The sequence below is a fragment of the Amaranthus tricolor genome, chromosome 1 (genome assembly GCF_026212465.1).
Source record: "Amaranthus tricolor cultivar Red isolate AtriRed21 chromosome 1, ASM2621246v1, whole genome shotgun sequence".
Classification (NCBI taxonomy): Eukaryota; Viridiplantae; Streptophyta; class Magnoliopsida; order Caryophyllales; family Amaranthaceae; genus Amaranthus; species Amaranthus tricolor.
In genome coordinates, this window is record NC_080047.1 from 40,162,922 (window position 1) to 40,187,987 (window position 25,066).

General features: G+C 30.5%; 2 protein-coding genes and 1 pseudogene across 2 annotated transcripts; 2 read left to right on the forward strand and 1 right to left on the reverse strand.

The window, feature by feature from the left end:
- Window positions 1-1,177: 1,177 nt before the first annotated feature.
- On the reverse strand, window positions 1,178-4,546 carry LOC130826630 (putative calcium-transporting ATPase 13, plasma membrane-type; annotated as a pseudogene).
- A 10,434-nt stretch (window positions 4,547-14,980) lies between these two features.
- On the forward strand, window positions 14,981-15,896 carry LOC130820702 (pterocarpan synthase 1-like). Its single transcript, XM_057686181.1, has one exon. The coding sequence runs from the start codon at window positions 15,126-15,128 to the stop codon at window positions 15,825-15,827; it is 702 nt and encodes a 233-aa protein (XP_057542164.1). The 5' UTR covers window positions 14,981-15,125; the 3' UTR covers window positions 15,828-15,896.
- Window positions 15,897-22,139: 6,243 nt separating this feature from the next.
- Window positions 22,140-24,939, forward strand: LOC130813145 (dirigent protein 21-like). Its single transcript, XM_057678902.1, has one exon. The coding sequence runs from the start codon at window positions 24,101-24,103 to the stop codon at window positions 24,674-24,676; it is 576 nt and encodes a 191-aa protein (XP_057534885.1). The 5' UTR covers window positions 22,140-24,100; the 3' UTR covers window positions 24,677-24,939.
- Window positions 24,940-25,066: the final 127 nt, after the last annotated feature.

Below are 25,066 nucleotides of genomic sequence, written 5' to 3' on the forward strand. Positions count from 1 at the left end.
GCTGTCTTAAAAAATATGATTAGTTTTTAGTTTTGAACACAACTCTACCGATTTTATGCTCTATATCCTCTCTTGATTCTAATAGTTGTTTTCTTGTACAATGGCCTCATGTATAAGATTATCACCGGCCTAACCCAATAAAATTTTTTAAATCACTCAAAATGTAAAATGTCAAATTCAATAATTAAATTGCCAATTTCAAGCGTTAGAATATCTTCAAACACAATAGAATATAGGATATCTTCTATATAGTGTGAGTTAGTATGAATAAATCAAACACAAACTACAAAGCCAACGTACACTACTAGAATATAGGATTAAGACTTTCTATCTCATATTTTCAGCATACTTAACATTATGCATAGGGCTGGCAAAAGCTGATCCGACTTGCTAACCTGATCAGAAATCGACCCGAAATTAGCAGATTTGGGTTAGATTTTTGACTCAATTAATTAAATGGGTCAACCCGACCTGATCTGTTTATTAAATGGGTTAGGTTCAGGTTGAAATTTAAACCCGAAAAAAACCTGTTTAACCCATTTATTAAATGGGTCAATCAGGTCAGGTCGACCCATTTATTAAATCGGTCGACCATTAATATTTAACCTAAAGAGCCCAACAAATAAAGGCATATCTTACATTAGTCCAAGTCCAAGTCCATGTCAAAGTTTCGATCAACATGAATTCAGCTCAAAAGCATCTTCCTCGGCCACCATATTTAGATTGCCAATTCCAAGCATTAGAATATCTTCGAACACAATAGAATATAGGATATCTTCTACATAGTGTGGGTTAGTATGAATAAATCAGACACTAACTACAAAGTCAACACTACTATCCTAGAATATAGGATTAAGACTTTCTATCTCATATTTTCAGCATACTTAACATGCTGCATAACATTTAGTTAGACAAATATATATAATCAAATTAACAATATGAAACAACGTAAAATATATCTAACTATATAAACTATATAAACAATATGAAATATGTCTTTTATAATTAAGGGTTCTAACACTAAACAATTAAAAATCTCAATCACATGCTAATATTTCGTACACGTCATCATCATCATACCTAGTGTATCCCACTCATAGAAAAATATGATCAGGATCTGGGAAGAGAAGAATGACGGCAACTCATACTCATCGAGGAGAATGCTGTCAAAGAGTCTCTCGACTCGAAAAAGGTCTTTAAAGAGAGCTAATATTCCTCACACATAAACAATAAAAAGAAGAAACACATTTATAAATGAAATTATATGACTGCTCAATACACGATGCATTAAAATACAAAAAAATAAAAAAAAATCTTGTAACCCTGTACCATATTCTAAGTACTTCTATACATGAAAGCATAACAAGATAATGAATTAAAGCATTATGTTATGTTATGTCTCTTCCAGAAGCATATGTACTTCCATTTGATGTAGCTGAAAAATGGTTTTTCCGTAACAGGTATGTACTTGACCAGCCACCCTAGAGGCCAAGATACTACTGCAATGCCAATACAAGCACCCCACTGTCCCCAATTCAGTCTTTCTGTATTTGCAAATTTCTTAAGGAACTCCACCATCACCACTTGGAGGATAATTGTTACGCCAATTATGGCAATGAATAACTTGTTCTTGTGTATCCCTTCAAATATGTTTTTCTTTTCTAGCTTTCTTGCGTTGAATTCATTGAAAATCTGGCACAATACAAAGGTGTTGAATAATAGTGTGTCCTTCACTTTGCTCCCTACACCAAATATCACCTCGCCCTTGAACTGTAAAGTTAAGAGAACTGCAATCTGGTATAAGGCTTGTGCCATTAGGTTCCTCCACATGATGTTGGTAATAAGCGGCTCTGTTCTTCCAACTGGTGCCTTGTCCATTAATTCTTTTGTGGGTTTTTCTGTTGCAAGAGCAAGGGCACCTAATGTGTCCATGATCAAGTTAACCCATAATAGTTGAACTGCGGTTAATGGAACCTCACCTGCTGATACTGCTGCTACGAAGTTGATGGTCAGAGCTGCCACATTTACCGTAAGTTGAAACTGGATGAACTTTTGAATGTTGTTGTAAACACATCTACCCCAATTTAAAACGGTTGCCACTGAAGCAAAATTATCATCTAGGATGACAATATCTGAGCTCTCCTTTGCAACTTCTGTCCCTTGTATGCCCATCGAAAGACCTATATCTGCCTCCTTCAGAGCTGGTGCATCATTTGTGCCGTCTCCAGTTACTGCAACCACATGACCATTTTGCTTGAGACATTGCACCATCAAAAGCTTATCAAAAGGAGAAGATCTCGCCATCACACGTATTTTATCGACTTTTGCTTTCCTTTGATCGTCACTGTAGTTTCTGAATTCAGGACCTTCAACAACAGCATCTTTGATGTTGTCACCAGGTTGCAAGATCCCACATTCAACAGCTATGGCTCTTGCAGTATAAAGATTGTCACCTGTGATCATCTTAATGTTAACTCCAGCATTTTGGCAATCTTGAACAGCTTTCTTTACCCCAGGTCTACATGGATCTTTAAGACCCACCATTCCAAGCAAGGTCAGACTATCATCAGTGAGTTTTTCCTTGGCAATATCTTTACCATCATGAAGGACCACTTGCTTATGTGCAAAGGCTATGCATCGGAGGCTACTTGCTGCCATGCTTTGAATTACTTGTTCGAATCGCTCCTTTGCATCACCATCCATTAAAAAGAAATTTCCTGATGCATCATAGTAACTTGAGCACTTTTCTAGTACCATCTCCGCAGCACCTTTCCAATGTATATGAGCTATACTTTCGTTCTTTTTCTTTATCAATACCCCACTTCTTTTTTTCTGTGAATTGAAAGCTTCCACGTGAAGGATTGAATAACTCTGACTCAGTGTTTGCATGTTCATCTTGTGCTCCAACACTGCCCAAGAGAGAAGAGCCTTCTCTGTTGGACTTCCCGAAAACTCGTACTCAGAGCTAGAAGAACTCTTGTAAACACTACCGGTAGTATTTAGTCCAACTCCTTGTTGGATTAATTCAAGAAGATCGAAAGCAATCTTATTGATGTCGCCTTTTTCGACAGGATTCTGACCCAACCAGAATTTTGTGACCTTCATTTGGTTGAGGGTGAGAGTGCCTGTTTTGTCTGTGCAAATTATTGTTGCTGATCCCATTGTCTCACATGCTGAAAGTTTACGAACCATGGCCTGATCAGCCATCATCCTCTTCATCGAATAAGCGAGTGTGAGGGTGACAGCCAATGGCAAACCTTCGGGAATCGCAACCACAATTATGGTAACAGCAGCAGAAACAATTTTGACAACAGCGTTGAGCACATCATTAGCACTCGTTTTGCTTCCATTGTATTCTGTTTTGCCCTCATCATCTTTCGTATTCCCAGTGAAGTATCGAACTAACAACACTACAAGAACAAAGAAAGCCACAGCTAGACCAAGCTTACCAATTGAAGACGTCAAATTATTAAGTCGTTCTTGTAATGGTGTCTGTTCATCTCTGTTGTGGCTGACAGAGCTCATCATCTCACCCCATAGTGTGTTCATCCCTACTGAAGTCACCAACATCTTGCCATAACCATCTGCAACTTTAGTTCCTGAGATCAAAAACGGGTGTTGAGCTTCATCAATGGTGACGTGGTCACTCTCTCCGGTCATGCTAGACTCATCAATTTGTAGTGAATGTCCATTAACAAACAAGCCATCAGCTGGTACTTGATCCCCTATTTTCAAACAGACAATGTCTCCCACTACGATATCATAAATCGAAACTTGTTGCCTTCGCCCACCCCTCACGACATCCACCTTGATGTTGTTGCTTTGTTTAGATAACTTCTCAAATTGTCTACTTTGCCTGAAGTTACTAAGAGAAGATACAATAATAACAAGAAGAACAGCAACAAAGATGCTACCTCCATCATACCAACCTTCTTTTATCCCTTTCTCTTTAATCCCAAAACCAAGTGAAAGAGAAGCACAAAATAGAAGAATAAGAATGGTAAAATCTTTGAAAGCTTCCCACACAAAGTGTAAAAGCCCGAGAGAAGGTGGTTTTTTGAAAGTATTTGTACCAAAAATTTCACTACGGTTCGCAAAGTCTTTTTTATCACCACAAAGACCATTTTCTAGATTTGTTTGAAGTTGAAAAGCAATAGAATCTACTCCACCAATTGCAAACTCCTTAAGTTTTTCGATATTTTTTTGTTTTGTGAGTTTGGTAAGTGATTGTTGATCAACATCGGAGAAAGTTAACCGTGAATCATCAAGGTTAACAATAGAGTAAGAAGAACCCTCACTTATGAAAAGTACGGTTCGAGGAGGCATAAACACTCTCGAATAATATATTCGAGCAAACGCCTTGCGCCATATTTTGTTGTAATAGCTAAGTTCTTGAGGTATGCTTAGCAAATGATCAATGCTAGCTAAGTTTGTAGGTAACAAATTGGACATACTTTTGTTGCAAATTAAATATGTAGCTCTAGTTTTATTTTTGAGGTTTATTGTGAATTGTTGGACACTTTGGTGTGAATTCTTATTTTTGAGGTTTATTGTAAGTTGGATGGTGATGATGTGTTTGTGTTTCAATATATAGTCATTAATTTATGCGGATAGGAAGATATGCGGAAACTCGGTAGCTTTTTCCATGCAAGTACATGAATATATAGTCAATTTTATCACTTGCTAATTGCTTTCGCACTAGGTCGGTATATATCGGTCACTTAAATATTGCTATATATTCCTTCCTATAGACTAATTCATGATTTTTTTCTTATTTATTTTTAATAATGTTTGATTAAAAAAATAAAATTTAATATTAATAAAATTAACATTGATAAAAGTCAATTAAAATTCAAGTTAATTATATTTTTACTCATAAATTAAGAATAAAACACATGAAGTATTAATACTGATCTATAAATAATGCTAAAAAAGAAAATGGAATAATAATTATTTCGTTTTTTTAAATTGCTTGTTACATTGTAGTTATTAAAATTATTTGCCTTTTAAGCTTATTTTACTCTCTTATATTTATTATTATTATTATTATCCCATTTTAAGAGATTTTTTTTGGGAGATATATCTCAAATTTAACCCATTAAAAATTAATGTTTACTTATCATATTTTTAATATCTACTTATATTATCCTTAATGGTTACTTATCGTATTCTTAATGCTTGTTTTCAATATCTTAAGACTTAAATATCTACTTATATCATTCTTAATGCCTACTTATAATATTTTGAAAATTAATATAATGTTCCTAACACTATATTCGTTTTTCTAACTTCACAACAATTTGATTTAAGATAATGTTCCTTACACTTTTATAGTTTTATCCATATTTTTCTTTCATTTTTAATTTTATCACATATAATTAGTGGAATGTATCTTTTTTTTTTTAACACTTGTGTTATTGCATATTGTTACAATATCTTAGATATTGAGAAAGAAATAATAATAATAATAATAATAATAATAATAATAATAATAATAATAATAGTAATAATAATAATAATAATAATAATAATAATTATTATTATTATTATTATTATTATTATTGTGTATAAAATCAAAAATGATAAAAACAAATTTCATATGAAATTGTCTCATAGAGAGACGTTCAATACAAGGAGCTTGGGCTAATTAAGTACAAAAGTAAAAGTATTGATTAAGTAAGTTATGCTATTTAACTCAATTAAAAATTATCTCATAATAATACAATCTTAAATGCGAATTAATTTAATAATAATCACTTGGTTAGGAAGATATACATGCATATTCCTCAACAAGGATGCAACTAGCCAGCGAGTACAGCATAATACGAGGTAGCTTATCTAACAAGTAAGCAATCTTATACCACATGTACGTGGAAATTGACTTTTTAAATTTTTTTTTGTTTTTGAATTTTTAATTGATCATTCCAACATATGCTCTCTCCGTTGTCCTATCTTCTTTTCAAATAGATTTTACGAATTTTAGTGTTAATTTTTAATTATAATTTCTTATTAATCTATATTAAAAAGCATACTCATGTAAGATCTTGATAGATTCGTCTCAATATTTATATTTTAAATATCAACTTTTAAGAATTTTTAAAAACTCACAATTAAAATTATTTGACTTTTAAATTTGTGTTGAAATTTGCGTAAAATAAAAATAAATGAGAATAACAAATGAAAATAGAGAGTAAAACTTTTTTTATAAATAATTTTAAGCTAATTGAAATTCAAAAACTATTATAAGCAAACTTTTTATTATTTTTGATTTTAACTTTTGGAGTTTTGAGGTACTCTTTTCTCTCAAATATGGATAGTGATTATTGGGATCACATTAAAATAGCTCATAATTAGGGATCACATTAAATTTGTGTTAAATATTCTGTTATTTTTTTAATATAATGTTAAAATTGAATCGTGTTTAATTGCTTATAATTTTTGTAAGAATTAAATAGGGGCCAAATTATGATTTTGAATTAGGAGGTCAAATAATATATATATATATATATATATATATATATATATATATATATATATATATATATATATATATATAATATATATATATATATATATATATATATATATATATATATATATAAAATATATATATATATATATATATATATATATATATATATATATATATATATATATATATATATATATATATATATATATATATATATATATATATATATATATATATATATACATATATATATATATATACATACATATATATATATATACATACATATATATATATATACATACATATATATATATATACATACATATATATATATATACATACATATATATATATATACATACATATATATATATATACATACATATATATATATATATATATATATATATATATATATATATACATACATATATATATATATATATATATATATATATATATATATATATATATATATATATATATATATACATATATATATATATATATACATACATATATATATATATACATACATATATATATATATACATACATATATATATATATACATACATATATATATATATACATACATATATATATATATACATACATATATATATATATATATATATATATATATATATATATATATATATATATATATATATATATATATATATATATATATGAATCATTTATATCATTTTATACTTCTTATTGATGGTCGTTAGTAATTCCGTGTTTATTTTGAAGATTTATGCTACTTTACTCGTTTTGGTTATTCATGTTGATTTTAAGTGGTTTTGATATTTTTAAGCATGATTCTTATGGTTTTAATGATGGTGGAGTTCACTAAGGAATTTTAGCTCGGGTAAAGATGTTCTACAAAGAAAATGAGCAAAAGAGTAAAAGTGTGTTTATAAGGCAAAGGTTTTGAGGTGAAATTTGATACATGTCTACTATTTGGGTCATAAGTTTTCATAAAAAGATTGTATAAATGCAAGGTTTGCGGCATTGGAAATTAGACTTCAAGATCTTTTCAATAGTATATTATATGCCCAATTTCGACAACCAAGCAAGAAATGACGACCGTTTAAAGTTTGCTGAAATTGTCAGGCAAAAAAGCCGACCCGACTTCGTGGTCGTGGAAGTGAACGCCGACTAGGCTTTTTCTTCTGGATTCCGTGCAGCCTTTTTTTCATCACTTTAATTTTCTAATATTTTATTTTACTTTTTTTAATTAAGTTCTTAGGGTTTATTTAATGGTTAATAAGGAGAATTAGGTTAAGCCTTTTTTGGGGGCTCCTTTCTCCATCATCTTCCTCTCCTCTTCCTCATCATTTCCTAGGAATTTCTTACTCCTTTTTCATTAGTTTACTCTAGAATTCATCCTTTAATTTAGTTCTTCATTAAGTTTTGCCATTAATCTTTCATTGAGTTTAACATTTAATTTCCTTTATTTTTAATTTCGTGTACTAGTTTAATCTTCCATTAGTGAACTTTTTATTATTGTTATTAATCAGTCCTTAATAATAATTAGTTTTGTTCTTCATTTATTGTTCTTGATTTGATTATTGTGTTCTTTGGTATTTAGTCATTGCTCCTCTTGTGGTTTTCATTAATATCATTCTTATTCATGTCTAGTATCATTTTAGGGTTTTTGTTTATTTCTTTTACCGTGAATAGTGCATAGGTCCATTTTCTAGGGTTAGGGTTTGAACCTATAATTCAAGTATGATTTGAGAATTGAAAATGTCTATAAAATTAGGATTTAAGTGGTTAAATTGTGCTAATAACCCTAAATTAAATATGTTTTGTTGGACTAGTCAATAGAACTAGCGTGTGAGATAAGGATCAGCTTTGCTTTAGGGTAAATTTTAGTTAAATTCTTATTAATTTGTTCATTAAAACTAGCGTGTGAGAATCGAATTAGTAAGGTCTAAATTTAGTAATTAATCAACAGAGTGAGAGATTGACATTAACAAGATCAAATTTAATCACATAATTAATTCGATGTTTCATAGATACTAATAAGAGCTTGATCAAACAAGAATTTAGCGAATTTTCGAAACCCTAGATCTTTTCATCATATAGTTTAAACCCATATTTTCATTGCATTTTTAGTTTGTCAGACAAAAATCAATCAAACATTTTTTCTCTTTGAGCAATATAATTAGTAGAAATTAATAAGTTTCTTGTCCTAACTTCTTTGTGTTCGACCTGCAACTATACGTACACTGTGTACTTGCGGTTAAATAAAATTTGCACACCATATATATATATATATATAGGGTCAAGTTCCAGTGAAAACCAAACTTATATATGAGAACCATAAAAACCAATCTACCTAATAAAAACGTGTTACTTTTTACAAAAAATGTGTTACTTTTGGCAAATCAATATTACTTTTTTTTTGAAAAAAAGTAGACGTGTTACTTTTAAAAAAATAATACATAGTAACACGGTTTTTTCCGAAAAGTAACACTTTTTAATGTAAAAAGTCATACCTTTTTTTTGAGTTTTGTTCATAATTTTTTTTCTAAAAATAGTACTTTTTTGTCTAAAAGTAACATCTTTTTGATAGAAAAATAACAATTTTTTGTCAGATAGATTGATTCTCGCGATTCTCATATATATATATATATATATATATATATAATGAAAATAATTAAGTAAATGATCAGATTAAAGAAATTATATTAGCCCTGACTAAAAAAAATGTATCTGATGAAAAAATAACTTGTTAGCTAAGCTACCCCGTATAACTTGCTGCCTTGTAAGGTACTGGTTAGCCGTACGATTAAGAATGCGTGTAAAAGATGATGGAATCTCTGGATCCAGCGCAATAATATCGTCCTAACTCCTAACCAAGTATTAAGTGCTGATGCCGACCACGATATTATTATTATTATTATTATTATTATTACGGTCCATTATGAAACCGACTTACAGTGAGACGAATTCAAAATAAAAAGCCTATGAGCTAAAAGCTTACATATCTCACGATGAGATTATCTCATTCAAGAATTTGTGTTATTATTGTTATTACCATTATTATTATTATTATTATTATTATTATTATTATTATTATTATTGCTTTCTCGTTTTGAAAGTCCCCGTTAAATTTATCTTAATTTTCGTTTTTAAGCTGTCCTAAAAAATATGATTTGTTTTTATTTTTGAACACAACTCTACCACTTTCATGCTGTATATCCTCTCTTGATTCTAATAGTTGTTTTCTTGTGCAATGGCCTCATGTATAAGATTATCACCGGCCCAACCCAATAAGTTTTTTTAAATCACTCAAAATTAAATTTTAAATTCCTCATTCCAAAATGTTAAATGTCAAATTCAATACTTAAATTGCCAATTCCAAGCGTTAAGTTCAACAAAGATCCAACTTGTAATTTATTTTGTTTTAATTTTTTTTTTGAGCTAGTTTTGTGAGAGACCATCTTTCGGGGAGACATCTTTAAAAAAAGAGCTTATAAAAAGCACGTATTCACATAGTATGTATTAGATGGACTATTTATGTTATAAACTAATGTCAATATGTTTATGAGTTATGTAGGAATGTTATTTAATTTAAGAATGTTTATGTTATGCTTTTTATTTTTATTTTTTATGTTTATGCTAAGAATGTTGTTATTATAGTTTATTTTGATATTAAAGTTTATCCTTAAAGTTAGACTACAAATTTTTAAGTTTATTGTGTAAAGTTTCTAATTTTTTTAAGTAGTTATGTTAATTATTTAAATCTAAGATTTATTATGATAAATTAAATTAAGATTTTGTAAGTGAAAAATGACCCAAATTACTCATAGGTCATTCGGCCACTAACATAAAAAAAAAAAAAAATTTGATTTACTATTTTAAATTATTACAAGGCATTTTTGTGATAATAATACAATAAGAATTTAAAAAGATGATTTTGAGAAATTTTTATAAGTTATTAACTATTGAAGTGTTTTTCTTGAATATATGAGATTTCATAATAAAAAGTAACTTTTAATCACTATTTAATACAAAATATTTTATTTGCTAACTATTTGACCAAAATTTATGTAAATTGATATAAAAGTATTTTAGTAAACTTGTCGGCTCAAACTATGTGTGAAATATTGATTTTGTGAAATTACAAGTTTTACTTGTTTTATAATTAGAAATATTGACTTTTGTGAAAATTATAAGTTCGACTTGCTTTAAAACTAGAAATGTTGAATTTTGTGAAATTATAAGTTTTATTTGTTTTACAACTAGAATGTTGATTTTTGCAAATCTAAAAAGTTTACTTGTTTTTCTAAACTTGAAATATTGACTTTAGGTGGACTTGTAGAATTTTGAAAACTTATCTAAATGATACAATTTAAACTTGAATTTTAATTAGAATATTTGATTTGTTTTTTGAAGAGAATAAATATTTATTTATTATAAAGTTGAAAATGTTGATTTTGAGAACTTCTTTAAAGAGAAATAGATTTTAGTCGCTACTTGTGGAAAATATTAATTTGGAGACTATTAATAGAATATTAAGTTATTAGTGTAAATTTAGTGAACTATTAAAAATAAAGTTATAAATAAAATTTAATGTGTAAAAATTTAATAATAAATGAATAAAAACCAAAAGGTTTGTTTTACTTTATGATTAAGAATTTTATTAAATAAAATAGGTTATCACCTAAGTTGATCAAAGTCAAATTGTAGTAATAAAAACGTGTTGTACTTGTGTGAATGAATATTGATTGAATGACCCTGATAGTAAGGTAATGACGAACCATGGACCGGCATGTAAAATCAAGCCGCCCGTGTTGGCCGACACGTAAATTGCGGTGTAAGACAGGGGGTTAGCAACCTTTCCTGTAGAGCTCGAGCATAAATTGTATTGGAGGGATGACGACTCCCACCACAGTTAGGGTTTAGGACTATGGTCCTCACCTAATCAGACCCTTACATATATCAGGTGTCATATTGTTGTGCTTGTTGATCAGTGATAAACATGATTAGTATTGATGCTATGATGCATGGTGCGGTTATGAGTATTAAACAAATGAACTTGCTGAAGTATTAAGATTACTGAATTGTATAAGTGGCAGTAACGTACTTTTGTCAGAATTGAGAATGATATCTTAATGATTTAAAAGTATAGAACAGTAAAAGAATATAGTAAAAGTATACAGTGGTGTCAATTAATTATAAGCTTATACTTAAATTATTACTTGTAAATGTAGCGTATAATTTCCGTATTTTGAGCTGGATAAGAAGTTATGCTCGGCGTTAAGTGCTGACCGATCCAATTGACTGTCATCTATATCATGGATGGCAGCATTTAGCAGGATTTAGTTTCAGGTTCCGGTTCAGGCCGCAACAATTACTATTTATCGAGAACTTAGCTGCTATTTTTACTTTTATTGATGACTTGATGACGATGTATCTTTTTTTTTCATTTTGAACAAACAATACTTCTTATCAGATGTAATATTTTACTTTTATTTTAAACAGTTTCAGTTTTTATGATTTAAAGTTTTTAATAATTCGGCATTTTAAGACTTTCGCGATATTTTTGTTTTAAAACATTATTATTAAATGTTACTTATGTATCGAGATTGCCGCACCTGTTACAGCGGACAACCGGGAAATGGTATGGCTCGAAATCTTGTAATTTCTGATGTTTTGGCCCTAAATTTTTTTGCTCCTTCTATTTCGAATGGCATTGCTCGTGCAGTTGCGGATAAGGTTGAGGTTGCCAAATTGAAAATGAAAACGCAATTTTCTAGTGCTATGTTTGTTTTTGGCTATAAATCTAGTCTAGCAGTTTTCACTTCTTTTATTAAGGCGAAATAGCCATAGCTAGACAAGCTTTCGGCCATTCTTCATGAGGATGAATATTTTTTTGTTAAATGTGATTCTGAAGCTGACATTAATTTGATTACTAAGGGTGGTAATGTGATGATTGGGAAAAGACCTGTGTTGATTACGAAATGGGATGAACACTTTGATTTCAAACATGATATTCTTCGTGTCGTGTCGGTGTGGGTTAGGTTCTTGAATCTTCCTACCAAATTTTGGGGTGCTAAATCCTTAACTAGAATAGATAGCCTACTTGGGGTACCGATTCCTGCAGATTAATGTACTTCTAATCAACACAGGGTGAGTTATGCTCGGGTCTTAATTGAGATGGATATCTTTGTGCCTTTGCCAAAGGCTATCCTGGTGGAAGACAAAGATGGTCAAGTTCACGATCAGGCATTCTTCGAGTGGGTGCCGCATTTTTGTCAGAAATACCAAGTTATTGGGCAAATATGCCCCAAGAATAAAGGTTTTGTGAAGGATGTCAAGAAGAGTACTACTAGGATGCTTACTGTGCCTAAGCAGGGTACAGTTGAGCAAATAGTGATTAAGTTAGTGGTTGGTGGGACACTCCAGAGTGAGCCTTTCAATGTTGAGGAAAAGGATTGGGTCCAAGTGAATAAAAGAAAGAAGGTTAAGGAAAGAGAGGTTTGGAGTGAAGCTGGTAGTAGCTGTGAAAGTCAACCTAGTCTAGTGACGATGTTGACTATCGATATCGCTTTTCTTTTCTTTGTTCTTTAGCTCTTGAGGTCATTGTGTTTCTTGTGTATTTGTTGAACTGGTTTTTCGGCTAGGCTAGGGCTTTTTGGTTAGTTTGGTTTGCTTTTCCCGGCGTTGTGTAGCTAGGAAGTTGTTTTGTTTGTCTACTTTCTGGTGCTTGGTTTGGCTGGCCTTCCTTGCTAGCGGCTGTCTGGATAGTGTTTTCATTTTGTGTTTAGGGAGGTGTGTTTTTCCTTTTATAACCTAGGTTGCAAAAGATTTTTTAAAGTTACTATATTCTTCTAATTGCAAAAAAAAAAAAAGAAAAAGAAAGTAGAAGGTTTACAAGTTACAATCAACTAAAAGATTAATGATATAAGAAACGTACACCAAGACAATTAGGGATTGAGAAACTAGGGAAGAGGGGATAGAATTAGATGAATAACAAAGTAACAATTGCTAGTTAGAATATATTGTTCACCCTGAGTTCGATAAATATTAGTCACAGTTTGTGTTGTTTAATGACTATTGAGATGCATAAAATACTTTAGTTGAGCTATTTTTTCTTTATATATTTAATTTTATTTATTGATAATTTTCACAAAGTTATCAATAATTTCCTATTAAACAATTTTTGTTTGTTATAATATGATTAATTTGATTTCTTAATTCTATTTATTTTTGTAACTATAATATTTATATGAACTTAATTGAATAATTTAAGTTTAGTTAACTAAGCCTCAGAATTATTAATTGAATAAAATATAGAATTATTATTGATTGATTATTAATATTATTTTTATTTTCAGGATAAATCATGAAAAAAAATATTAAAATAGGTGGTGTTTTTTTATTTATTATATAGATAGCTTTTTGAGAACGTAAAATAATAGATTAAAGCTTATTTTGAACATACAATATATATATATATATATATATATATATATATATATATATATATATATATATATATATATATATATATATTTATTTATTTATTTATTTATTTATTTATTGTAATTAACAAAACTAAAACAACACCCTTATAAGTTATAACTCAAAATACGAGAAACAAGTTACAAGAGTAAAACAAATTTATCAGAAAAGTCAAACAAATAGTAGATTTAATTCCCACTTAGAAATTAGAATAGAATTATATAACCTAGTTTCTAAGGGCAGAAAATCCCTTCAATACACAAATTTATTAGAAAAGTCAAACAAACAAAAAATGTACTCTAGTATATTATCAAATCCAAGAGACAAAATTCCCCATAATTTCTTGAAGCAATAAGAGATACTACATTTCTCCAAAATTTATGGAAAATTACGAAGTAGTATACTAGTATTTCCTTATTTGTCATCAATGTCCAAATGAAAATAATTTTTTTTATTATCAGTTATTGTCAACTATTACTAATTAAGGTAAAATTGTGTTTATATGAACCCAAACACACTTATATGAAAGTCATTTAATAGCATTGCAGTAAGAAAATATTACTGTTAATTTATTCACGTGAATTTAGCACACGCACACGAAATATCCTACCAAGATTCAATCATAAATAATCTATCCTAATATTATTACTTTAACTCTCGTATTTTGTCTAGATGGGTGCCACTGATGAAAAATTTATGTAATGTGATGAAAAGTAATCAAATCTAATAGTAAACTTATTGGATCTTGATTATAGGAAGCTAAAAAATCATTGTTTTTCTTTTATTTTTAGAAAGAGAAAAAAGAACAGTACAAAGAAAAAAATAAAAAAGATAGAGAAAATATTGTTATGGTAAATAACATGGCACAATTATGTTATTTTGTCCATCAACCATGCAATGACTCTATTCATCTACTCGTATTTGACTATCCATATGTAAGCAACAACAATTCAAAATGTCTTTTTTGCATGACTAGTATGTGTCTATATTAGAAATCCCATTTTTTTTCTCAATTTTGCCTTTTCTTTTGATAATGACGCACCAACCTACCCATTTTATTCATCCCAAACATTGTTATCAATTAACCACTATTTATCATCCTACCAAAACCCAAACCCAACTTTCTATCTCCTCACAACAAAAACTTCTCTAAGAAAAAAGTATGGCTAAATTCTCCTTTCCCTTCATCCTTCTCCTATCTCTTCTAACCCTAACCTTGTTACTACCCATAAACCATGCATCATTTGCAAAACCTATCTCGAAAACCGAGCTCGGGATCAAAGCATTAGATGATAAGCAAACCCTACTCACATTCTACTTCCACAACACCCTTAGTGGGCCCAATCCTTCATCCCTCCGAATCGCCCAGGCAAAATCTACCGAACAATCATCGACCATGTTCGGGATTTTGGCTATGGTCGATAACCCATTAACCGAGGGCCCCGAAATCACGTCGAAATTGGTGGGTAGGGCCCAAGGAATGCAAGCATCCGTGGGCCAAACCGAGTCGACGTTAATGATGGTTATGAATTTGTACTTCTTAGAAGGTGAATATAAGGGAAGTACGTTAAGTGTTTTAGGGAGGGATATTATGGGTGAGAGTGTAGGGGAATTGCCTGTGGTTGGAGGTACTGGTGCCTTTAGATTTGCTAAGGGTTATGCTCAGATTAAATCTCAGACGTTGGATCAAAAGAGTGGTGATTCTATGATGCAATTCAATGTGATTGTTAATCATGCTTCAAGTATTGGTAGTGGTACCCAATCAAGTGATGGTGCACCCTCACCTACCCAAGTATATTTCTTTAAATTGGTGTCTTTTACATGTTTGATTATGGTTTCTCTTTTCTATTCATTTATTATTTGAAGGATATATGATTTTGTAATTATGATTTTGTAGAAACACTTTTTTTTAGTCCATTTCTTTTGTTTACAATAGATCTGCTAAGGAAATAATTTATTTCTTTTGTTTACAATAGATCTGCTAAGAAAACAATTTAATCAAAAGCTTAATATAAGCTTATGATTGAGGCGTCAAAATATATTATAATTCATATATTCTAACACTCCCTCTCACATGAGAAACCTTTGTGCTAGAAGCCTAAAAGTATGGATGCAACACAGATCCTTCTCATATTTGTCGCTTAATAATTCACTTTAAATCATTAAATGAAGGGTGATTGAGATTCGAACTAGTAACCTCTTGTCACGTTAACTTCTGATATTATGACAAGAAAGCAACTCAACCAAAAACTTAAGTTTTAAATTAAGTAAATATAATCATATTTTAGTTTATTTAAGCAATAAGAATTTCAGTTTGATACAACACTAATTAGCTTAATTCAATTTAATTGAGCACCATTTATTTTAGTTTACTTGAATTCAATCAAATTCAAGTTATTTAATTGTAAACTTCAATTATGAAATCATAACGGAAGAATTTTAAAATAATAAGATTTGAGAAATTATTATTAAATTCTATACTTTAACAACTTTTAAAACAATGATAGAATCGCCTCAAAATCAACTTTGACTTTTTAAAAATTTTTTCAAACACTAAATTTGAGTAAATTTCATATTTTCAAATAAAACACCTTTCTAAACTTAGCAAAATTCAATTCAGCCAAAGATAATATACATTATGTGCACTAGCTACTAATTACTAAGTATACACAAGGCCAACTCAAGTCCACGTAAAGTCTTGGTAATTACAAGAATATTTAGGGAATGTTTGGAGTACAAAGTGAGAATGAAATGAAAAGGGAATACTTAAAGAGGAGTAAGGATAATAATAAGGGTTATTGGTATAAGTTGTATTAGGGTGATACTTAGTTGATAGCCAGCTCACCTCTACTAATATAGAATATTTTGTTTTATGTAATCCTGGATAGCTTGTATATATATACCTCTTTTGTTTTAGTTTAAGGGCATTTTTGATTGAGAAATAAAAGCTTCTTCTTCTTAACCTTCTTGGTACTCATCTACAAATCAAGATTATCTGGATTTCTTATCTGCAAGTTTGCAGTTTCTCATGGTATCGGAGCTCGATTTCACTCCTACTGCTTCCGTCTTATCTTCTTTCTTCATCCTTTGATTTCTTATATATTTTTTTTTTCTTAAAATGGCTGATTCAGAAACGCCATTTTCTAAACATGCAGAAACACCTTTGACAATCAATGATGAAATTTCATTAACAAATAATCCTGAAATTCCAGTTCAAAGCAATATGAATTTCAATTTTGATGATCTTTATTTTCTTTCTTCTTCTGACATTTCACAACATTCTATTGTCACTCTTCTTTTTTCGGGTTCTAACTATGTAAACTGGAGTAGATCTGTGAAGATGGCTTTATATGCAAGAAATAAAGTGAGTTTTATTGATGGAACTCTTCTCAAACCATCTGTTTCTTCCTCTGATTTCAAGAAATGGATCCGGAATGATTACATTGTAAGATCTTGGATCATCAATTCCATGGAGAGAGGTATTGCAGAAACCTTCATGTTTGTTGATTCAGCTTATCAATTGTGGAAGGAAGTTAAAGATAGATATGGTCAAAGCAATGTGCCTCAATTGTTTGATCTACATAGATCTCTTTTTCTTATTGAACAAAAAGATTCTTCCATTACTGAATATTATGCTAAAAAAAAAGAATATGGGATGAAATTCATGACCTAGAAGGCTTTCCTGATTGTTCTTGTGGTATTCTTGCTAATTGTTCTTGTGGAATTCTTAAAAAAAAATCTTAGATGCTGACAATAGAATGAAGTTAATTCAATTTCTTTCCGGTATCAACCCAGCCTATGATCAAGTTAAGACAAACATTCTTAGTACTGATCCTTTACCTAACATCAATAAAGTATATCACATTTTACAATCTGTTGAGAGACAACATCAGAATAACCTTTATACAAGTCATTCCAATGAAATTGGTGCTTTTGCTGCTCATCAATTCAAACCTAATAATTCTGCTGGTATGAGGAAGGATTCCAAGAAAACTAAGTTTGAAAGAGTATGTGAGCATTGTAAAGGCAAAGGTCACACGATTGATCAATGTTTCAAGCTTATAGGCTATCCTGAGTGGTATGCAAACAAGAAATTTAAATCTGTTTCTAGAACAGCTGCAAATGTTCAAGTTGATAATTCTGCCATTCTTGGGTCTGTTCCTTGTTCTGGTTCCTCTGGAAAGATGTCTTCTCCTGTTATTGATCCTCAAATGCTATCTGTTGTATGCAAGGAAGTTATTAAATGCATGAATCAATCTTCTATATCTACTGATCCTCTTACTTCTTCCTATACAAATGTGAACTTTGCAGGTATTTTTTTTGTTTCTCATGTTGCTTCTAATTTTCCAAACATTCCTGCCAATTCTTGGATTATAGACACTGGTGCTTCTGAACATATGTGTTCTAATTCTAAATTTTTTTCTTCCTTCCACCCTCTGCATTCTCCTATTCTTGTTGGATTACCTGATGGTTCAACAAACACTGTCACTCATTCTGGATCTATAAAACTTAATTTTGTTATCACTCTTAACAGCGTTTTATTTGTTCCTTCTTTTAAACATAATCTTTTATATGTTGGACAATTGCTTGACAATAACAATCTTCTTGCTAAATTTACTAATCATTCTTGTATATTTCAGGACCTTACAACTAATGAGGTCAAAGCCACTGCTATGAGAACATCAAGCTTATATCTTTTGTGTTCTTCAGCTTCTTCATATCATGTTTTCCCCAATAATCTTGTTGTAAATACAGCATGTTCTTCTTCTAGTCTTGATTTACTTCATGCAAGATTAGGCCATGTTTCTTTTTCTACTATGAAACATATTCCTCATGTAATAATCAATAATAATAAAGAGAATTTTCATTGTGAATCTTGTATTTTAGGCAAACATCATAAGTTTCCTTATCCTATTTCATCCTCTCATGCTACTGCACCTTTTGCACTTATTCATATTGATCTTTGGGGTCCATACAGATCACCCTCCTTATCAGGAGCCACATATTTTCTTACTATTCTTGATGATTACTCTAGAACTACTTGGACACATTTACTTCACAGTAAACACCAAGTTTTTCATATAATATCTAATTTTCTTGCCTATGTCTCAAATCAATTTAACACCACTGTTAAAATTATACGAAGTGATAATGGCACTGAAATTTTCCAACAATCTTGCTGTTCTCTTTTTGCCTCAAAAGGTATTATACATCAAAGGAGCCTTACTGGTTTACCTCAACAAAATACTTGAGCTATAATTATAGATAACGGAAATACTTGAGCTATGATCACACATAAACCGAATTCACAAAATCAGGAATTAACTTCTCTCATCTATCTTCCAAGCACATTCATCAACACCCCACTCCCTATTTACTAGAGCAAATCATTGATCAATACATCTAAGAAAAGCAAATCAACAGTTTAGTTTGTGAATGAACTCAGAAAATCACAGTGAGTAATAGGAAGGTGGTAGCCAGCTTTATGTTTTTCTATTTACCTCATATTCGTTACCGGTAACATTTTGCCAAATTCACTTACCACCAAGAAACGAAAATAGAAGAAAAAAAAAAACTTTACCAAAAAAAAGGAAAGAGTAACAGTTTCACATTCCGTTAACAACTTCTTGAAATTAAAATACCATACACACCCGTAGTGTTTTCCCACTTTCCATCTGCCATTTGTAACTTGCCAATTTCAGATTCACTTTTAAGCAATAAATATCTTACATAAAATGAACAATCTAAAGTCTATTACATGGCTATAGAGGGGTTGACACTGCGAGTCGATAAGACACGTACTATAATGAGGCCTTAGCCTATTTTGGCTGTTGATGAGGACCAAGGTGAGATTTTTGGGGCATTTACTCTGACATATTCGCATCGCTGGATGCTTTGACACTACTAAAAGACTTGGAATTTTGAGTACTTTCTGCCCTTTTGTCTTTATCCTCGTTAGCAGGACATTCAAAATAAGATGAGTGCTTCACTGTGGACTTCAAATATTAATCGCAAATCTTAAACGAAACTAATAATATTTGTTAATAACAATGATAAATAATAATAGTTTTTACTACAAAATTCTGAACAAAACTAATTATTAATCACAAATCTTAAATAAAACTAATCAAATAATCAAAAGTAAATAAATATAAACAAATAACAATAATATTTAAAAGTTAAAAAACAATTAAATAGTAACAAATAATAATAATTGAATGATAAAAAACAATTAAATATAAATTAAAAATGTTTTTTAGCACAAAATGTGCGACTCAACCTAGGTGCACTCTCACATTTTGCGACTAAGTCTAGGTTGAGTCGCACATTTTATGTGACTCTCTCGATAAATATAATTAAGAGGCAAAATTATAAAATGAAATAAAATGACATTAATAATTTTACAAAATAAATGCAACACTTTTGAAATGGAGGGTTCACATTCGTTTTGTAGTCCTCCCTACTTGATCATTACATTTGATGCATCTTTGTAAACCCAACCCCACGATTACGTTTTAAATTCAAACTTTTTAATCAATTTCCATAAATCTTATTAGAAAATTGAACCAAAGACGAACTTTCACTTTAAGACCAAATTAGTATTTTACCGCCAAACTTTCTAGAACTTATATTACTAAAATGTCATTTGTTTGATTATTGGTACTAAATAATTGTAATAAGAATAATTTGTAATGTAAATTTTTATGAAATATATCATGTTATTTCATGGTAATAAAGTTTTGATCATTTACTATTTTCTATTACCATCTAACAGTATATTTTCATATGGTATTGCATTAGAATGAATTTTATGAAAAAATAATTTAAAAAAATTGGAGGAGAACAAGCAAGAGGTGTTTATTCCGGTGAGCGGGTCGGTTTCGGACAGGTGTCATTCGGTTCAGTTGTATTTCGGATCGGTTATTTTTCGGATGTGTGTTACTGCGGGTCACACTCGGATCAGGTCGGTTAATCACAGTTCGGTTGAAGATAAGTTATTTGAGCTATTAGGTTAGCATTGGTTCGGTGTTGGTTGAAGTTCGTGTCGAGTAGTCAATCGGTCTCGGACTGTCATCGGTTAATAATTGGTTCGGTTTTACCGGGTACAGATCGGGTTCGGGTTTTATTTTCCAGTAGAATTCGGCTACGAATTACTAATTACTATAAATCGAGTCAATATCAGATTAAGTTGTTAGACATTTTTTAATTGATAATAAGATTCCCCTTAGTTAAGGCAAAATAGTTAAAATGCAAATCAGTTAGTGATTATTATTTTGTTACTTTTACTTGTTTGACTGTAAATTAAAATTAAAGTTTTATCATTTTTCATCTAAATTGATTAAAAATAGTTAAATAAATATTGACCATTGATTATTAACTCTAAATATATGAAACCATGTACGTATAAAATTTAATTTATTAAAATTTCTATACTTTATTAGATTAACTAATAAGATGATTGAATATGAGTCGATCATACCTCTATGTTAAAAATTGGTTCAGGTTTATTGCATTTCGATTAAAAATTCGTTCGGGTTAAGTCGGTTTTAGCCGGATCAAGTTCGGTTTTGAGCATGATTCGGGTTGGGTATGACTTGGCTCGGTCACTATTAGGTTCGGGTAATCTCAATTAACGGCTATATGTCGGTTATAAAAAATCGGTCGCAGTTTGGGTCGATTTTACGATTTTCGGTCGTAAATCGGTTCAGCCGCAACTTCGGTTCGGATAATGTCGGTTCAATAAACATAAAAAAGAAACATATTTTCGGGTCGGTTAACTTTCGGTTTCGGGTCGGATCACATTTGAACAGCTCTCATGCCATTTAACTTGTTAAGAAATTTTCCTACTTACGTTAGTTTTTTCATTACCATTTACATCATTTAATACGTGCTATAAACAAACACTCTATATATCAATCTGAAGTTTCTACCTTTCACATTCAATTCCAAAATATTCCTTAAGAGTCAATATTTAAAAGGAAATTATCAATGATACTCTTAAATTATTGAGCGTCTTACAACCGTAACCTTTTCTAATTTTTTCCTTTTAAAATCGTCCAAATTCATTAACTTTTTTTCTTTTTCTTTTATTCTTTTTATGTTAAATTGAAAAATAAAAAAAAAAGAAAAATAATTAACGGTATTTGACGATTTTGGACAGAAAAAAAAATAAAAAAAAATTCTGATTATAAGACGCTCAATAACAAGAGGATACTATTAGGGCTGCACACGGTCCGGTCTGGTCTGGTTTGACAGAAAAATCAGACCAGACCAGAAATTTCGGTCTGAAAATTTTCCAGACCAGACCAGACCAGTCAAGACAACGGTCTGGTCTGGTCTGATCTACGGTTTTTTTTTTTTTTGTATTTTTTTATGAACATCAACAATCTGTTTTCAATTTAGTCTACAATCTGTTTTCAATAATATTCAAGAATCTATTTAGTCTACAATATCAACCAATATCAACAACATATCAACATATCAACATATGCTAATTCTTTTATGATTTTGAAAAAGGTACTTTTATATGTCAAGAATCCAACAAATGGAGATTCAACAGACTAAATTTTACACCATTAAATCCAACAGCCAGCACCATTAAATCCCCACCCACAATTAGGAGTAACAAAACAGACTTAAAGTTCAATCTCAAGAATCCCCAAACAAAGAAAACCTAATTAATTTTTCACTAAAATTACAAATTTTACACCCCCCAAATTTTTCAGATTTCAATCAACCCAGAAAATGGAGATTCAACATCACTTCATAAAATTCAAATTCCAAATTCAAATTCAACAGAAAATGAAGATTCATCTTCGAATTTAAACAACAACTAATAAAAAAAATCCTACAAAATAAAAAAATCAACCAATATACTTACATTACGAGATTCTACTCTAGATTTCGTGGTGAAGTATTGAAGGAGGAGCGTCGAAGCCTCGAAGAAACACAGAAGCAAAGCACAGCTTCAGAATCTTCAAAGATTAATCGAGGGAGAAGGAGAAGGAACGAATCGAGGGAGAAGGAGAAGGAAGGAATCGAGGGAGAAGGAGAAGGAGAAGGAGAAGGAATCGAGGGAGAACGAGAAGGGATCGAGGGAGAACGAGAAGGAACGAGGGAGAAGGAAAACTAGAGAAGGGATCGAGGGGATTGCCGGACTGGGGAGGGAGAACGAGAAGGGATCGAGGGGACTGGGGAGGCAGAATGAGAAGGGATTGATTCATAATGTTATAATAGGAGTAGTAAAGTAAGATACTAACATTTAAAACTTTAAATAAAATGAAATTTATTACGGTTTTACGGTCCGGTCTGGTCTGAAAATTTTAAAACCGGAACCGGATCGTAAACCGTTTTAAAAAAAAAAACGGACCAGACCATTTAGACCGTAGACCAGACCAAATATTTAAATTACGGTTTGGTCCGGTTTGGTTTACGGTTTAGACTAAACCGTGTTCAGCCCTAGATACTATTAATAATAAAAAAACTTAAGAATACTATTAATAAAGTGCAATATCATTGATAATTTCCCAATTTAAAATCATACCCTACCAACAAAAAAAATCAAACCTACCAACCAAATTTTCAACACATGAACAACACCAATAAGCAACAATGCAATTAAAATAAAAAATTCACATATCATTCAACACTTTGCTGGCCGTTCAACAACTTGGCCGTCTTTATTCTTACTAATGATTCATATTATAAGGATTTAGTCCAACTAACCCTCCATACTTCACATGCTCCAATACAACATACTTTCCACCGTGGCCTTTATTTAGCATTATTTGTTATTCGGATTTGTTCACTTATTTTACGTCATTTTTATTTTTAAACAACAGAGTATCACTTTTTAATATTATCCACTCATTTTGTATCAATTACTATTTTGGTTTGTCTCACTCGTTTTATATCATTTTTATTTTGAAACAATAATATACTGCTTTCTTTTAATCTCATTCATACATTCTAATTCTTTTTTAATTTCATTCACATAATTCATTCTTTCTCTTCATTAATTATCAATATCCACTTTTTTCTTAAAAGTGATAATTTTTTCTGATTGACCAGGACAAAAGTAGTATATGTGTATATAACCCACAAACCATCAAGAAAATTATCTAACCACAACCTATAATGTCTACCAATATGTCCATTCCAATAATTTCCTTCTTTTCTCTTCTATTCTTGAGCTTCTTCATACCCAAAACTCATGGAGCCTTTTCAAAATCTATATCAAAACAAGAAATGGGGATAAAAGACGAACAAAATCTAACCCATCTACACTTTTACTTCCATGATTACGTTCAAGGGTCGAATCAAACTGCCCTTCGCATCGCTCAAGCCCCTACGACAGACAAATCTCCAGGGGCTTTTGGTACCCTAGTGATGATTGATGATCCTTTGACTGAAGGTCCTGAAAGCGACTCGAAAATCATAGGGTATGCACAAGGGATGTATGGTTTTGCAGACCAAAAAACAGCAGGATTGTTGATGGTTATGAATTATGTGTTTGTAGAAGGAGAATATAAGGGGAGTACCTTAAGTGTGTTGGGAAGGAATGAAGTGATGAATAAGGTTAGAGAATTGGCTATTGTTGGTGGGAGTGGAGTGTTTAGGTTTGCTAGTGGGTATGCTCAAGCTAAGACTATCACATTGTTGGATTCAAGTGGTGCAAGTGTTGTTGAATATGATGTTTATGTGCAACATTAGTATGTTTTTGAATTTATAAAAATTGTTGTGTTTTTTGGTTTTAGAATATGTATGCAATTGATTGTTTGGATGGACATTTTGAAATCGTAGGCCGGTTTTGAAAGTTGGAATAAAATGTTCATCTTTTTCAGAGATTCAACGAATTCTATAGTGGTCGGTTTTTAAAGTCAATCACTATAATTTAATGAAAATTATTGTGTTTTTTCGTTTTAGAATATGTATGCAATTGATTGTTTGAATGAATATTTTGAAATTGAAAGCCATTGTTGATGAAAATATGTACAAACCGTATCTTTCTCAAAGATTCAACGAATTCTAAAGTGCCACTATAATAAATGCAATGAAAATTGATTGATGTAAAGGAATTATAAATTGAATATTCAATTACAC